This window comes from Anabrus simplex, chromosome X (genome assembly GCF_040414725.1).
Source record: "Anabrus simplex isolate iqAnaSimp1 chromosome X, ASM4041472v1, whole genome shotgun sequence".
Taxonomy (NCBI): domain Eukaryota; kingdom Metazoa; phylum Arthropoda; class Insecta; order Orthoptera; family Tettigoniidae; genus Anabrus; species Anabrus simplex.
Genome location: NC_090279.1, coordinates 201,923,184 through 201,941,097, shown reverse-complemented (window position 1 = coordinate 201,941,097; position 17,914 = coordinate 201,923,184). Strand labels below are relative to the sequence as shown.

The window sequence follows — 17,914 nt, the reverse complement described above, 5'->3', positions numbered from 1 at the left end:
GAGGAATAATTAGGAAGACATGAAGGAATAAAATCAGAAACATAGAAGTTGGAGAAAATTGGATTCCCTAAACTGTAAGACAAGATAGAGAGCAGTAAGCTGAAATGGTATGGACACAAGGTGAGAATGGGAGAGGATAGAGTTCTAAAGCAAGTATTTATGGAGAAAACAATAGGAGGAAGACAACGGGGAAGGCCCAGAAAGAGGTGGATAGTTACAGTGAAGGAGAGTGTAGAGAAGAGGGGAGTGAAAGTAGAAGAAATATTGGAGGAAGGGAGTGAGTGGTAGAGAGAGAGAGGGGGGGGGGGGGGGAGAAGGGGAGAAAACTGGAACGTCCTCCACTCACAACCCGACCCAGAAAACTGGAAATGAAGATGAAGCCTTTTCAGCGTTTTGCCCCAGTTGGGCTCATCAGTTGGATTGCTACACCTTTCCAAGATGCTGGCAGCCAGTGCGCCATTGAGATACCACTGCAAGCCTCCTGTGTATAGCAAAGCAGTGACAGTCCACAGTAACTTTTTTGAAAAAAGCCAAGGGTGCCATTTATACAACTGGATCTAGGTATCTCCTTTAATGCACTCCTATTGGACCTTTAATTGTTGCAATAATAATAATAATAATAAACTTTATAGCAGTAATTGATGTGTTACACCAGTGTTTTCTGTCATTGAATAAAAGTTACTTCAGTTGCTGCAGATCATATAATAGTTAAGGTTTCCATCTTAGAAATGGGGTGAATGAGTTTTGTGCTTTTAAATTAGTGTGTAAAGTTTGGTTTGAGTTTGTAATATCACTGTATAGTAAGTTTCCAAGTAAGGTAATAACATAGGACTATTTCTTCTTTTGTTTTCAGGATAGTTCTCCGTATAACAAAGGTGCCTTCCGTATTGAAATAAATTTTCCAGCTGAATATCCTTTTAAGCCACCAAAAATAAGCTTCAAGACAAAGATTTATCATCCTAACATAGATGAGAAAGGACAAGTTTGTCTGCCAATCATAAGTGCAGAAAACTGGAAACCTGCAACCAAAACAGATCAAGGTAAGGAGTATTCACTTAATGTTAACAGTTGTTTACAGTAGTATTTGTCCTTCTGCACTTGATTAATAAAAAAGGACTGAATGAATTATAATGCCAAAAGGTAAAATAAGTTGCTTATTTCTAACATTTTCGAGTGCATTTCTAATATTTTTTATGTCATTAATATCTAGTCAGACATGCCAACTCTCCCAATTTAAGTGGGAGACCCCTGTTTTTCATCGGGGGGCGTGATTAGCTCAGTGGCTTTCCACCCAGAAGGCTGAGTTTCGAATGCCGGTCGATCTGGGTCGAGATTTTAATCTATCAAATCATGTGGTGTCAGGAAGGGCATTCGATCTTAAATCTCTGGCCAAAACCAAAATGAGCCTGGGTGGCTCCAGCGACCCCAGAAATAACTGGGATAAGCTAAAGAAAGTTTGTCCGGCTCATTGGCTGAATGGTCAGCACTGAGGCCTTCGGTTCAGAGGGTCCCGGGTTCGATTCCTGGCCGGGTCGGGTATTTTAATCACCTCTGATTAATTCTTCTGGCCCGGGGACTGGGAGTTTGTGTTTGTCCCAACACTTTCCTCTTCATATTCACACTACACTACCAACCACCACAGAAACACACAATATTGATTACATCCCCCCCCCCCCCCCATATAGGGTTGGCCTCAGGAAGGGCATCAGGCTGTAAAACGGGGCCAAATCTACATTTGCGACACAGTTCGTACCCGTGACCCCACAGGTGTGGGAAAAGCGGTAGAAAAAGAAGACGACTCCAGATTTTTCATAGTTCTTCCCGATCTCCTGATTTTCAGAGCAGTTTCAGTAATTTTCGTAAACTCCCACATGTTTCCTCATTCTATCGATGTATGGCTGATCAACAGTAGTTCTAATTATGACAACCAGATGGCAGTACGGGGCACGCTGGCCAGTCATGTGCTCCTCTTTTGTCTATAATACAGTCAAATACGCTAATAGCTTAATAATAGGAAGTGGAAGTCGCAAGCGAGTAACCTAACCTCAGAAGTAGCACGCCATAGACGTCTACCCGGGGCAGGACTTGCATAAGTGCTCGTGTTACGTCACGTAGTAGTGCTTTTTGGTTGTATGTCTCAATATTTGTTTTGGCCAAGATGTCAAAAAAGAAATATCATGCAGTGTTTAAAATCGCTTATGAGGAAGAGTTTCAGTGTTTCACTGAATCCAGGAAGGGACCAACATTCACATTCTGTACTATATGTAGGTGTGATTTTTCAGTTGCGCATGGCAGGAAGTGCGATTTACTCAAACATGCAAACGAAAAACATAAGGAGAGTGTCCAGCGTGTAGAAAGAAACCAGAAACTGAACTTTTCATGTAAAAATCAAGATGTAAATCCTGTTACGAATGGCGAGGCTTTATTTACGTCATTTATCGTAGAACATAACCTGCCTGTAAATTGTGCCGGCCATGTGGGACCTTTGTTTTGCAAAATGTTTCCTGATTAGGAGATCGCTAAACAATATGGGTGTGCTAGAACAAAAACAGCAGTTATCATTCTAGAAATGTGGATAGAAGAAAGGGTGAAAGTTGTATCACATTTGCAAGTGAATACATTTTCTGTTGTTACTGATGGTTGCAATAAAAGAGACTTGAAAAGATATCCTATTGTTGAACATTTTTTAGGCCCTGAACGCAATGAAATTGAGTTGTCTACTCTCTGTGCCTAATTTAGAAGGGGATGCTACTGGAGCTAACATTGCCAATCTTTTGCTCTCAACTTTTCAGAAATTCAGCATTCCATTAAAAAACTGCCTAGCTCTTGGTGCTGATAATGCTCCAGTAATGGTAGGATTAAAGAATGATGTGGCAGGATGTTTGAAGCGAGAAAATAATAACATAATCATTGTAGGCTGCTCTTGTCACCGAATTAATCTTGCTGCAGAGAAGGGTGTGTTGTGCTTGCTTGTAAATATAGATGAAGTTCAGAGAATTTCAGACTTTAATCAATACAAAGATCAGGAAAATTCTAAAGCATGTGTCTACTAGATGGTTATAACTAAGAAGGTGTTTAGATAGGAATTTGCTGCAGTGGGACCCTTTAGTTACTTTATTTTGGAGCAAAATTGTAAGTATTCTCAGGTACGAACTTACAAAATTTCTGAGCACAGTCTAAGTGCAGATGTGTCTTGTTTGTCTGAAAAGGTGAAGCATTATCATAACATTTCACCACACTCCTCAGTTAAAAGAAAACCCAGTCATCAGTTTCACTAAAACAAATATATATATATGAAACTACTGATGACACTAAGAGCCATGCTTTGTCATGTGTAGAACGACTGTTCTATGTTCCTTTCATGAAATTTACATAATCTTTTTACCTTTTTCTCCCAAGTTTTATGAATATCTTTGAGAATCCGAACGTAGCTTTTCAGTCAAGTATGTCGCACATAGTTTTTTAGGAACTATTGAAGAATGTGATGGCAAGGTTTGTGAAATCACACATTATTAAAAGCTCCTCCTCTCTACTTGATGTAGATTATCATACTCCAGTAAATCAAAAGGTTGATTGTGCTCTGATGATAGGGAACTCTGTTTTGGTGAACACTTTGAAGTCTGAGTCTTTAAGTCTGTTAGAAAGTGTTTCTCTTCATCACGTGACTACATGGTATACACATTTCCATTCAAAGATGAAGTTTTAAGTAATGCAGAAGTTGCAAAATTTTCTGCTTTAAGTAAGGCATCATTTTCTAGCCTTAGGTTTTTCATTAAAAAGTTTCCAAACATTCTGACTAGTGAAACGGAACATGTAGATAAAGGAACTGGTATTCTGCACTCCCAGTTCTGTAACTTTCAGCCCGAAGAAACTGACCTGGATAAAGGAAGAATTGATGTTCATTGGGCATTGGTAGGTCAGATTAACTCAGCTGATGGTGTACTTAAATATGACAGACTTTCTAAGGTGATGCTTGCTATTTTATCAATTCCACATAGCAATACAGAATGTGAAAGGATTTTTTAGCAGAGTCACAAAGACCAAAACACAGTTCAGATCCTTGCTGTTTGAACAAACTTTGAAGAAACTTTTAACCTTAATTTCAAAAAAGGCTTTCACAGCCGCAGATCTTAAAATCACAGGAATAGAACCAGCTTTTGGGTGGTTAGGCCGTGTGCATTATGCAGAGTTTCGTCCAGACGTGCCATTTGGACTCATCAGCTGGAATGGCACGCCCCTCCAGGACTCTGCTTAGCAGTGGCAGACCAAACTGTGTGGTCCCGCCGTGTTAGCAAATCAAGTTTGCTAACCTGCTAAAGGAGAAATGACTTCTCCGTTTAAAAAATGCTCCCCCATTAGAGATACAATTTCTAAAAAGGCTTTCACAGCCGCAGATCTTAAAATCACAGGAATAGAACCAGCTTTTGGGTGGTTAGGCCGTGTGCATTATGCAGAGTTTCGTCCAGACGTGCCATTTGGACTCATCAGCTGGAATGGCACGCCCCTCCAGGACTCTGCTTAGCAGTGGCAGACCAAACTGTGTGGTCCCGCCGTGTTAGCAAATCAAGTTTGCTAACCTGCTAAAGGAGAAATGACTTCTCCGTTTAAAAAATGCTCCCCCATTGGAGATACAATTTCAAAAAAGGCTTTCACAGCCGCAGATCTTAAAATCACAGGAATAGAACCAGCTTTTGGGTGGTTAGGCCGTGTGCATTATGCAGAGTTTCGTCCAGACGTGCCATTTGGACTCATCAGCTGGAATGGCACGCCCCTCCAGGACTCTGCTTAGCAGTGGCAGACCAAACTGTGTGGTCCCGCCGTGTTAGCAAATCAAGTTTGCTAACCTGCTAAAGGAGAAATGACTTCTCCGTTTAAAAAATGCTCCCCCATTGGAGATACAATTTCAAAAAAGGCTTTCACAGCCGCAGATCTTAAAATCACAGGAATAGAACCAGCTTTTGGGTGGTTAGGCCGTGTGCATTATGCAGAGTTTCGTCCAGACGTGCCATTTGGACTCATCAGCTGGAATGGCACGCCCCTCCAGGACTCTGCTTAGCAGTGGCAGACCAAACTGTGTGGTCCCGCCGTGTTAGCAAATCAAGTTTGCTAACCTGCTAAAGGAGAAATGACTTCTCCGTTTAAATTGTATCTCCAATGGGGGAGCATTTTTTAAACGGAGAAGTCATTTCTCCTTTAGCAGGTTAGCAAACTTGATTTGCTAACACGGCGGGACCACACAGTTTGGTCTGCCACTGCTAAGCAGAGTCCTGGAGGGGCGTGCCATTCCAGCTGATGAGTCCAAATGGCACGTCTGGACGAAACTCTGCATAATGCACACGGCCTAACCACCCAAAAGCTGGTTCTATTCCTGTGATTTTAAGATCTGCGGCTGTGAAAGCCTTTTTTGAAATTGTATCTCCAATGGGGGAGCATTTTTTAAACGGAGAAGTCATTTCTCCTTTAGCAGGTTAGCAAACTTGATTTGCTAACACGGCGGGACCACACAGTTTGGTCTGCCACTGCTAAGCAGAGTCCTGGAGGGGCGTGCCATTCCAGCTGATGAGTCCAAATGGCACGTCTGGACGAAACTCTGCATAATGCACACGGCCTAACCACCCAAAAGCTGGTTCTATTCCTGTGATTTTAACCTTAATATTCAGCAAGGCAAGTGCTTTGAGCCAAAATTTAGTTCCGAGTTTTTGAAGAGGGCTAGGTCAGCTACGGGTGTGTTGAACAAGAATTAGTCATAATGTGATCACCATGTTGAAGGATGAGAAGTCACATGTCCCTTAAGTTCAGGTATGTCCAGTAGTTAGTATTCACATATAAATGATGAAATATGTGTATATATATGTAGACCAAATAGAATTGTTAATGTATTGCATTATAATGAATTAGTACATGTTCTGCCATCAGTGATGTGTCGTAATACATTGCGATTCGCTGCTAAATTTCTCTTTGATTTTTTACTTTCGAAGGTTGGCATGTCTGCGTCTAGTCCTTCGCAAAAGGACTAGATGTCAATTATGTTAATAGGAATAAATCTAAAGAGTGAGCTGAACATCAGTATTTAGTCTCTAGCTGTCTAATCTTATATTTGGTGACAAGTTATCTTTGCCCTGTATTTACTGAACTGAATTTTTCAGTGTGGTTCTCTTCTGCACAGGGTATTTGAACTTTATATTTCATTATATGTAGTAATCATGCTTGGAGGAATCTTCTCCTTCTGAAGAGACATTCAATGAAATTATTATATCAACATATGCATTGCAACTCATTGGAAAACATCTGGGTGGCAATGTGTGCATACAATAAATTGTGTAGCAACAAATTACATCGAAACAAAACATTAAAGTGCTATTTAATTAAGAAATTTCATAATATATATATTCAAAATTGAATACAGTATTTGTATGTGGTGGTTTTTCACCTCTAACCCCTTCAATTTCCAATGAAATGTGACTGCGCAGTTTGGGTCAGGTAGCTTTGTGCTTACATTTGGGAAAGGGAGAGTTCAAAGTACACTGTCAGCTACCCTGAAAACGGTTTTCTGTGGTTTCCCATGTTCTTACAAAGCAAAATCTGAGGCTGTGCCTTTAGCCTAGGGTTGCTTCTTTCGTAGGGTATTCACTCAGTCACACCAATCTGCATTTAGGGCAGTTGCCCAGGTGGAGATTCCATATCTGTTGTTTTCCTAGCCTTTTCTTAAATGATTGCAAAGAAATTGGAAATTTATTGAACATTTCCCTGGGTAAGTTATTCCAATCCCTAACTCCCCTTCCTATAAACAAATATTTGCCCTAATTTGTCCTTGAACTCCAACTTTATCTTCATATTGTGATCTTTCCTACTTTTAAAGACACCACTCAAACTTTGTCTACTAATGTCATTCCACAGCATATCTCCACTGACAGCTTGGAACATACCACTTGGTTCGAGCAGTTCGTCTTCTTTCTCCCAAGTCTTCCCAGCCCAAAATTTGCATCATTTTCATAACACTATTCTTTTGTCAGAAATTACCCAGAACAAATCAAGCTGCTTTTCTTTGGATTTTTTCCAGTTCTTGAATCAAGTAATCCTGGTGAGGGTCCCATACTCTATTTGGGGTCTTACCAGAGATTTACATGCCGGGCTGAGTGGCTCAGACGGTTAAGGCGCTGGCCTTCTAACCCCAACTTGGCAGGTTCGATCCTGGCTCAGTCTGGTGGTATTTGAAGGTGCTCAAATACGCCAGCCCCGTGTCGGTAGATTTACTACCACGTAAAAAGAACTCATGCGGGACTAAATTCCGGCACCTCGGCGTCTGCGAAGACCTTAAAGTGTAGTTAGTGGGACGTAAGTCAAATAACATTAATTATTATTAGAGATTTACATGCCCTCTCCTTTATATCCTTACTACAACCCCTAAACACCCTCATAACCGTGTGCAGAGATCTGTATCCTTTATTTACAATCCCATTTATGTGATTACCCCAATGAAGATCTTTCATATTAACATCTGTGTACCTACTTACACTGATTCCAAAAAGGAACTTTCACCCCATCAATGCAGTAGTTAAAACTAAGAGGACTTTTCCTATTTGTGAAACTCACAACCCGACTTTTAACTCTGTTCATCATACCCTTGCCTGCTGTCCATCTCACAACATTGAGGTCATTTTGCAGTTGCTCACAACCTTGTAACTTATTTATTACTCTATACAGACTAACACCATCTGCAAAAGGCCTTTCTCAGACTCTACATCCTTACTCATATCATTTATATTTATAGGAAAACATAAAGGTCCTATAATACTGCCTTGAGGAATTCCCCTCTTTAATTATTACAGGATCAGATAAAGCTTCGCGTACTGTAATTCTGAGTTCTGTTTTCTAGAAATACTGTATAGCCACCCATTCAGTCAACAATACAGTCCATTTGACCTGAATCCAAGATATCTGCTATATCTTGGCTGAATTCCTACAAGTAGCTTCAGTGGAATAACCTTTCCTAAACCCGAACTGTCTTCTATCAAAACAGTTATTATTTTTGCAAATATGTCTAATATAATAAGAAAGAATGATTTCCTTGTCCTATCCCATAGTCACCATAAAACCTGTCTGTGCTAGTGTACCATCAGGCCAGTAGGAAATAATTTCCATTCCTTGCTTAATCATTGACCAAGAAAGTAAATAATGCAACTCAGACAACAAACATCATGAGGCAGAGAACAATGTCCCACTTCATATTTCATATCTATTTTAAAAAAATAAAAAAACTACTGGGAATTCATGAATGAAAATTAGTTCAGAAATGGAGGAAGAAGTGATACTGTATATTCAAATTAAATTAAAACAAGCAAAAAAAAATAAATGTCTTTTAGCATATAAAGCCTCTTAGCCAAGCTATTACATGTTACTACAGCCTGCATCAAGATAAGCAAACTCAACCTCAGAATGTCACACACAGCCTAGTCTACCTTTATTTTTTTAAATTATTGATTATGTTGATACATGTATGTCTGACAAAATCATGACCATGTTTCCTTTGTTCAATGCCCAGCATTGTTCTGCATTGCTCATGAAAGATGCATAGCATTAGATAGAGACGAGTGGGTTAGCATGTCCTGAAGCCATTAAACAAAGCATTCATGTCACACAGAGTGGCTGTGTGCTGCTAGTATTTCACCTTATTAGATAATCCATATTTTTGTACACTTTTGTATATAAAGTTGGTTGCATGTATCTTTGACAGCTTGGGTTGTTCACCTTGATGTCTCAGTGAGTTTGTAGGTTTTCCATGCGATTCCCAATTGCCTTATGAATGTGGTATGGATTATATGCTTTTTTGTACACAACTAGCCACATTACCTGTTCTTTGGACACTAGATGTTTGTTTTTTTTGTAAAATCTTTTCTTTTGCGTGTATGATGTCCAGAAAAAGACAACTAGGAGGTGTCCATGATTTTCCTTTCTTGTTGAGTTTTTACATACCCTTGCCATCTTCGCCATGTGGTTGAGGATAAATTTCATAATTGTCCGAAAATTACCCTTAAGTTGGAAGGCCGTGTTTTGCACCCCCGATTTAGTTTCTCTTTCATACGTTTAAAAAGAGAGGAATTACTATTTTGTGAAAGCCTACATTTTCCAGTAAAACAGTTTGGCACTTTTAGACCTCACCTTGACATTTTCGCCTGGCACTAAAAGCATTAATATGCACGGTATAGTTTTTTTGTTTTTGTTTTTTTGCTAGTGGCTTTACGTTGCACAGACACAGATAGATCTTATGGTGACGATGGGATAGGAAAAGTGCAGGAGTTGGAAGGAAGCGGCCGTGGCCTTAATTAAGGTACAGCCCCAGCATTTGCCTGGTGTGAAAATGGGTAACCACGGAAAATCATCATCAGGGCTGCTGACAGTGGAATTCGAACACACCACCCCCCGGGTGCAAGCTCACAGCCGCGCACCCTTAACCGCACGGCTAACTTGCCCGGTCATTATAGTATTATAGGTATTATAATTAGTATTCGACAGACTGAAAGAAAACTTTGAATTTACAGGAGTAAACAAGGCTGCAATGCAAGGTGTAGATAGAGGGTTAATTCAGAGACTTGCAGACTGAACACTGAAAAGCATACCTGTCAGTATTATTATTATTATTATTATTATTATTATTATTATTATTATTATTATTATTATTATTATTATTGTTATTATTATTATTATTATTATTATTATTTACATAGTTTACTATGTATCTTTGACATAGATAATGCATATTTTTGTACACTTTTCTATATAAAGTTGGTTGCATGTATCTTTGACAGCTTGGGTTGTTCACCTTGATGTCTCAGCAAGTCATATACTATATATTAAAGTCCAATACTATTAAATAGCTTTTCAGCTTCTTCTTCCGCTCCTAAAACTTCATCCTGTCGGACCTGGCTGCCCTTTGGTTGTCAGTAATGGTGTACTTCCTTCGTTCAAATGTTATGAGTTTGAATTGTATGTGTTTGTTCTTTAGAATTCTCTTCTCTTCTTCGCCTTCAGTTTGGAGCATTGATTAATTTAATTCTTCTAAATCATTCATGATCTCTGTGAACCAAGTGTTCTTTGTTTTATTTTTACCAGAAATAACTAAGTTACTGCTTCACTAGTCGGTTTTTTGGCAGTCTGAATACATGACCAAAAGAAAGGCAATTCTCCTTTTCCACATTGTATCAATTATTGATTTGCTTTCTTGTTATATCACTTTATTATTGGTTGGTTGAGTCATCAGTCCATAGACTGGTTTGATGCAGCCCTCCATGCCACCCTATCCTGTGCTAACCTTTTAATTTCTACGTAACTATTGCATCCTACATCTGCTCAAATCTGTTTGTCATATTCATACCTTGGTCTACCCATACCGTTCTTGCCACCTACACTTCCTTCAAAAACCAACTGAACAAGTCCTGGTTGTCTTAAGATGTGTCCTATCATTCTATCTCTTCTTCTTGTCAAATTTAGCCAAATCGATCTCCTCTCACCAATTCGATTCAGTATCTCTTCATTCGTGATTCGATCTATCCATCTCACCTTCAGCATTCTTCTGTAACACCACATTTCAAAAGCTTCTATTCTCTTTCTTTCTGAGCTAGTTATCGTCCATGTTTCACTTCCATACAATGCCACGCTCCACACAAAAGTCTTCAAAAACATCTTTCTAATTCCGATATCAATGTTTGAAATGAGCAAATTTCTTTTCTTAAGAAAGCTCTTCCTTGCTTGTGCTAGTCTGCATTTTATGTCCTCCTTACTTCTGCCATCGTTAGTTATTTTACTACCCAAGTAACAATATTCATCTACTTCCTTTAAGACTTTGTTTCCTAATCTAATATTTCCTACATCACCTACCTTCGTTCGACTGCACTCCATTACTTTTGTTTTGGACTTATTTATTTTCATCTTGTACTCCTTACCTAAGACTTCATCCATACCATTCAGCAAATTCTCGATCTTCTGCAGTCTCAGATAAAATAATATCATCGGCAAATCTTAAGGTTTTGATTTCCTCTCCTTGGACTGTGATTCCCTTTCCAAATTTCTCTTTGATTTCCTTTACTGCCTGTTCTATGTAAACATTGAAAAGGAGAGGGGACAAACTGCAGCCTTGCCTTACTCCTTTCTGGATTGCTGCTTCTTTTTCAAAGCCCTCGATTCTTATCACTGCAGACTGATTCTTATACAGGTTGTAGATAATTCTTCGTTCTCGGTATCTGATCCCTATCATCTTCAGAATCATAAATAGCAAGGTCCAATCAACATTATCGAATGCCTTGTCCTTGTCCTTCTTGATTCGACCCTCTAAGATCAGACGTAAAGTCAGGATTGCTTCACGTGTTCCTACATTTCTTCTGAAGCCAAAGTGATCTTCCCCCAACTCAGCTTCAACTTGTTTTTCCATTCTTCTGTAAATAATACGTGTTAAAATTTTGCAGGCATGAGATACTAAACTAATGGTGCGGTAGTTTTCACACCTGTCAGCACCGGCTTTCTTGGGAATAGGTATAACAACATTCTGCCGAAAATCGGATGGGACTTCTCCTGTCTCATACATGCTGGTTTCTCCTAAGGCAGTCAGTAATCATCAATTCCAGGTGCCTTGTTCCTATTTAGGTCACTCACAGCTCTGTCAAACTCTGACCTCAAAATTAGGTCTCCCATTTCATCAGCATCAACAGCCTCTTCATGTTCCAGAACCAAATTATCTACATCGTTACCTTGATACAACTGTTGGATATGCTCCTGCCATCTTTCTGCTTTGTCTTCTTTCCCTAGAAGTGGCTTTCCATCTGAGCTCTTAATATTCATGCACCTAGATTTCCTTTCTCCAAAGGTTTCCTTGATTTTCCTGTTTGCAGCATCTACCTTTCCCAGGACCATACAGCCTTCGACATCCTTGCACTTCTCCTTCAGCCATTCTTCCTTAGCTACCTTGCACTTTCTATCCACTTCATTCTTTAATCGCCTGTATTCTTTTCTGCCCTCTTCATTTCTAGCATTCTTGTATTTTCGTCGTTCATCAATCAGGTCTAGTATCTCCTGAGTTATCCACTGATTCTTAGTTGATCTTTTCTTCCTTCCTAACATTTCTTCAGCAGCCCTACTGACTTCATTTTTCATGGCTCTCCACTCTTCCTCTACTGTGTTTCCTTCGGCCTTTTCATTTAGTCCTTGTGCAACATGTTCCTTGAAACAATCCCTCACACTCTTTTCTTTCAACTTGTCTAGATCCCATCTTTTTGCATTCTTTCCTTTCTTCAGTTTCTTCAACTTCAGATGGCATTTCATGACCAACAAGTTGTGGTCAGAGTCCACGTCTGTTCCTGGGAAAGTTTTGCAATCCAACACCTGGTTTCTGAATCTCTGCCTAATCATAATGAAGTCTATTTGATACCTTCTAGTGTCTCCAGGTCTTGTCCACGTATACAGCCGTCGTTTGTGGTGATTGAACCAAGTTTTGGCGAGGACTAAATTATGATCAGTGCAGAATTCAACCAGCCGACTTCCTCTTTCGTTCCTTTGTCCCAATCCAAATTCTCCTACTGTGCTACCTTCTCTTCCTTGGCCTACCACTGCATTCCAGTCTCCCATCACAATTAGATTCTCGTCACCTTTGACATATTGTATTAAATCTTCTATCTCCTGTATTCTTTCAATTTCTTCATCATCCGCTGAACTAGTGGGCATATAGACCTGCACTATTGTGGTGTGCATTGGTTTGGTGTCTATCTTGGCGACAATAATTCTTTCACTATGCTGGTCGTAGTAGCTTATCCGCTGCCCTATTTTCTTATTCATTATTAAACCAACTCCTGCATTTCCCCTGTTTGATTTCGTGTTGATAATTCGGTAGTCGCCTGACCAAAAATCCTGTTCTTCCTGCCAACGTACTTCACTTATACCAACTACATCTAACTTTAACATATCCATCTCCCTTTTCAGATTCTCTAACCTACCACAACGATTCAAACTTCTAACATTCCACGCTCCGACTCGCAGAATGTCAGTATCCATCTTCCAGGTGATCGCCCCCTCTCGTGTAGTCCCCACCCGGAGATCCGAATGGGGGACTAGTTTACCTCCAGAATATTTTACCCGGGAGGAAGCCATCATCAGTACATCCTTCATACAGAGAGAGCTGCATGTCCTCGGGAGGTAGTTACGGCTGTAGTTTCCCGTTGCTTTCAGCCGTGTAGCAGTATCAACACAGCTAAGCCATGTTGAGTGTTATTACAAGGCCATATCAGTCAATCATCTAGACTGCCGCCCTTGCAACTACCGAAAGGCTGCTACCCCCCTTTCGATGAACCATTCGTTAGTCTAGTCTCTCAACAGATACCCATCCGATATGGTTGCACCTGTGGCTCGGCTATCTGCATCATTGGGACACGCAAGCCTCCCCACCGCGGCAAGGTCACGTGGTTCGCAGAGGAGGACTTTTATTATTATTATTATTATTATTATTATTATTATTATTATTATTATTATTCTGCAAAAATGGGTCACATGGAATCACGTGGAATCAATATTTGTTGAGCTTTCCTCCTCGTGCAATTCCTCCTACCAGGTACGTCATGTTTCTTCCCATCCACCTCAAATCCCCTTGTGTGAACAATTTTCCTAATTACATTTCTCTCCTGCAGATTTGTTGATCCTAATTCAGTGAGGTCTTTCTCTACTTGCTTATACAATTTTGATCTCGTACGTTTGATTTGCAGAAATTTGTGGATTCAGTAAGAAAGACTGGTGTTATTCATTCTTTCCAAATGGCTTAAAAATTGAATTTGTTGCAGTCTCATTGTATCGGTAAGTTTAGAAATTTGTAAATATATCTCCAAGTTGGGTTTTGCGGCCATGTATTCCATTCTTAATTTTGAGCCCTAAGATTTTTCCTCATGATTTTCTTTTCTTTAATCTCTAATCAATCTCTGATCAGTCCTTTGAATTGAGCATTTCTGAAGCATAAAGAGTTTCAGGTTTGATCACTGTTAAGTAACAACAAATTTTGCTGTTCCAGGACAAGCATTATTTATTAACATTCTGTGCCTCCCCGATGAACCTTGTGACCTTGTCGCGGTGGGGAGGCTTGTGCGTCCCAATGAAGCAGATAGCCAAGCCACAGGTGTAACCATATCGTATGGGTATATGTTGAGAGAGCAGACTAACGAATGGTTCATCGAAAGGGGGGTAGCAGTCTTTTGGAACTTACAAGGGCGACAATCTAGATTATTGACTGATATGGCCTTGTAATAATACTGTACTCAACATGGCTTAGCTATGTTGATGCTGCTGCACGGCTGAAACGGGAAACTACAGCCGTAACTAACTCCCGAGGACAAGCAGCTCTCTCCGTATGAATGATGTACTGACGATGGCTGCCTCCCGAGTAAAATATTCCGGAGGTAAAATAGTCCCCCCATTCGGATCTCCGGGTGGGGTCTACACGAGAGGGGGCGATCATCAGGAAGATGGATACTAACATTTTGCGAGTCGGCGCATGGAATGTTAGAAGTTTGAATCGCTGTGGTAGGTTAAAGAATCTGAAAAGGGAGACGGATAGATTAAAGTTAGATGTAGTTGGTAAAAGTGAAGTACGTTGGCAGGAAGACCAGGTTTTTTGGTCAGGCGACTACAGAATTATCAACACAAAATCAAACGGGAAATGCAGGAGTTGGTTTAATAATGAATAAGAAAATAGGGCAGTGAGTAAGCCACTATGACCAGCATAGTGAAAGGATTATTGTTGTCAAGGTAGACACCAAACCAATGCCCACTACAATAGTGCAGGTCTATATGCCTTCTAGTTCAGCGGATGATGAGGAAATCGAAAGAATATATGAAGAAATAGATTTAATACAGTATGTAAAAGGTGGCGAGAATCTAATTGTGATAGGAGACTGGAATGCATTGGTAGGCCAAGGAAGACAAGGTAATACAGTAGGAGAATTCAGATTGGGACAAATGTACATAAGACGAAGTAGGCTGGTTGAATGCTGCACCAATCACAGTTTAGACCTTGCTAATATTTGGTTCAAACACCACAAAAGACGGTTGTATACGTGAACGAGACACTGGAAGGTATCAAATAGACTTCATTATGATTAGGCAGAGGTTCAGAAACCAGGTGTTGGATTGCGAAACGTTCCCAGGAGCAGATGTGGATTCTGACCACAACTTGTTGGTCGTGAAATGCCAGCTGAAGTTGAAGAAATTGAAGAAAGGAAGGAATGCAAGGAGGTGGGATCTAGACAAGTTGAAAGAAAACAGTGTGAGGGACTGTTTCAAGGAACATGTTGCACAAGAACTAAATGGAAAGGCTGAAGGAAACACAATAGAGGAAGAATGGACAGTTGTGAAGAATGAGGTCTCTAGGGCTGCTGAAGAAATAGTAGTAAGAAAGCAAAGATCACATAAGAATCAATGGATAAATCAAGAGATACTAGACCTGATTGATGAACGACTAAAGTACAAGAATGCTAAAAAATGAAGAGGGGAAAAAAGGAATACAGGCAATTAAAGAATGAAGTGGATAGAAAGTGCATGACAGCTAAGGAAGAATGGCTTAAGTGCAAGGATGTTGAAGGTTGTATGGTCCTGGGAAAGGTAAATGCTGCATACAGGAAAATCAAGCAAACCTTTGGAGGAAGGAAAACTAGGTGTATGAATATTAAGAGTTCAGATGGAAAACCACTTCTAGGGAAAGAAGACAAAGCAGACAGATGGCAGGAACATATCTAACAGTTGTATCAAGGTAAAGATGTAGACAATTTGGTTCTGGAACAAGAAGAGGCTGTTGATGCTGATGAAATGGGTGACCCTATTTTGAGGTCAGAGTTTGACAGAGACTTGAGAGACCTAAATAGGAGCAAAGCACCTGGAATTGATGGCACTCCCTCTGAATTACTGATCCGTTAGGAGAAACAAGCACAGCGAGGTTATTCCATTTGGTGTGGAAGATGTATGAGACAGGAGACGTGCCACCCGATTTTCGGCAGAATATTGTTATACATATTCCCAAGAAGGCCGGTGTTGACAAGTGCGAAAACTATCGCATCATTAGTTTAATATCTCATGCCTGCAAAATTCTAAGACGTATTATTTACAGAAGAGTGGAAAGACGAAACTGAGTTGGGGGAAGATCAGTTTGGCTTCATAAGAAATGTAGGAACCCGTGAAGCAATTGTGACTTTACGTCCGATCTTAGAGGATTGAATTAAGAAGGGCAAGCCCATGTACATGGCCTTCGTAGATCTAGAAGGCATATGATAATGTTGATTGGATCAAGCTTGAAGGTGATCGGGATCAGGTACCGAGAAAGAAGAGTTATCTACAATCTATATAAAAATTAGTCTGCAGTGATAAAAATCGAGGGCTATGAAAAAGAAGCAGCAATCCAGAAAGGGGTGAGACAAGGCTGCAGTTTGTCCCCCCTCCTTTTCAGTGTTTATATAGAACAGGCAGTAACGGAAATTAAAGATGATTTTGGAAAGGGAATGTCGATTCAAGGGGAGGAAATCAAAACCCTGAGATTTGCCGATGATATTTTATCTGAGACTGCAGAAGATCTGGAGAAGTTGCTGAATAGTATGGATGGATTCTTGGGTGAGAAGTACAAGATGAAAATAAATAAGTCCAATACAAAAGTAATGGAGTGCAGTTGTACTAAGTCAGTGAGGCAGGATATATTAGATTAGGAAATGAAGTCTTAAAGTAAGCAGATGACTACTGTTACTTGGGTAATAAAATAACTAACGATGGCAGAAGTAAGGAGGACATAAAATGCAGGCTAGCACAAGCAAGAAAGGCCTTTCTTAAGAAAAGAAATTTGATCACTTCGAATATTGTTATAGGAATTAGAAAAATGTTTCTGATTACTTTTGTTTGGAGAGTGGCATTGTATGGAAGTGAAACATGGACAATAACTCGCTCAGAAAAGAAGAGAATAGAAGCTTTTGAAATGTGGTGTTACAGAAGATTGCTGAAGACAAGATGGATAGATCAAATCACGAATGAAGAGATACTGAATTGAATTGGTGAGAGGACATCATTGTGGCTAAATTTGATGAGAAGAAGAGGTAGAATGATAGGACACATCTTAAGACACCCAGGACTTATGTAGTTGATTTTTGAGGGAATTGTAGGCGCTAAGAACAGTAGGGGTACTCCAAGTTATGAATATGACAAGCGGATTAGAGCAGATGTAGGATGCTGCAGTTATGTAGAAATGAAAAGTTTAACACAGGATAGGGTGGCATGGAAGGCTGCATCAAACCAGTCTATGGACTGATGACTCAAACAACATTATTCTGTGTGTGTTGAAAAGAAATTCTATTTTTTGAAGTCTTGTAGCTACTGACTTATTATTATTATTTATTATTATTATTGTTATTGTTATTAAGACCGTGGTTGAACTTGAATGTTACATGATTATTCAGTTTCGTCTTGTTTTTTTCCTTTTCTCTTCCCAAAATCTCTTCATTCCTTGATTGTGTTCCTGTGTCCTTTGTTCAGTCCATACTTTCCCTTTTTTTACTCTCTTTTACTTCAAATTTTGCATTCATAATTTTATTTCTAAATATGTTTTTCATTTATCATTGCCTTGTCGATACTTGCTTGTTGTTGATCTTCTATTTCTTTCACCCAGTTGTTTTTTCTACATCAAAAATTCTCTGTGTGAGTCTGCTGTTCATTCTGTAGGTGCCCATAGAACATTAGTCGGCATTTTCTGATCATGTTTGTAAGTCTGTCTGTGTATTCATATAGTTCTTCCGTTGGTCTCTTCATACATATACCATCTCTGTGTATTGCTCCAAAAAATCTTTCTGAGGATTTTAACGTTCTATTTTTTTCTCTGTACCTGATTGTCCAATTGTGGTGGTTTCTGAAGCGT

The 17,914-nt window shown here is 39.7% G+C and overlaps 1 protein-coding gene across 1 annotated transcript in view; it reads left to right on the top strand.

The window, feature by feature from the left end:
• LOC136886340 (ubiquitin-conjugating enzyme E2 L3) overlaps window positions 1-17,914 on the top strand; it is a 45,374-nt gene that overhangs the window by 13,933 nt on the left and 13,527 nt on the right. The window contains exon 3 of the mRNA XM_067159075.2: window positions 854-1,040. Within this exon, the coding sequence (XP_067015176.1) occupies window positions 854-1,040 (187 nt within the window). The remainder of the gene's footprint in view (window positions 1-853; window positions 1,041-17,914) is intronic.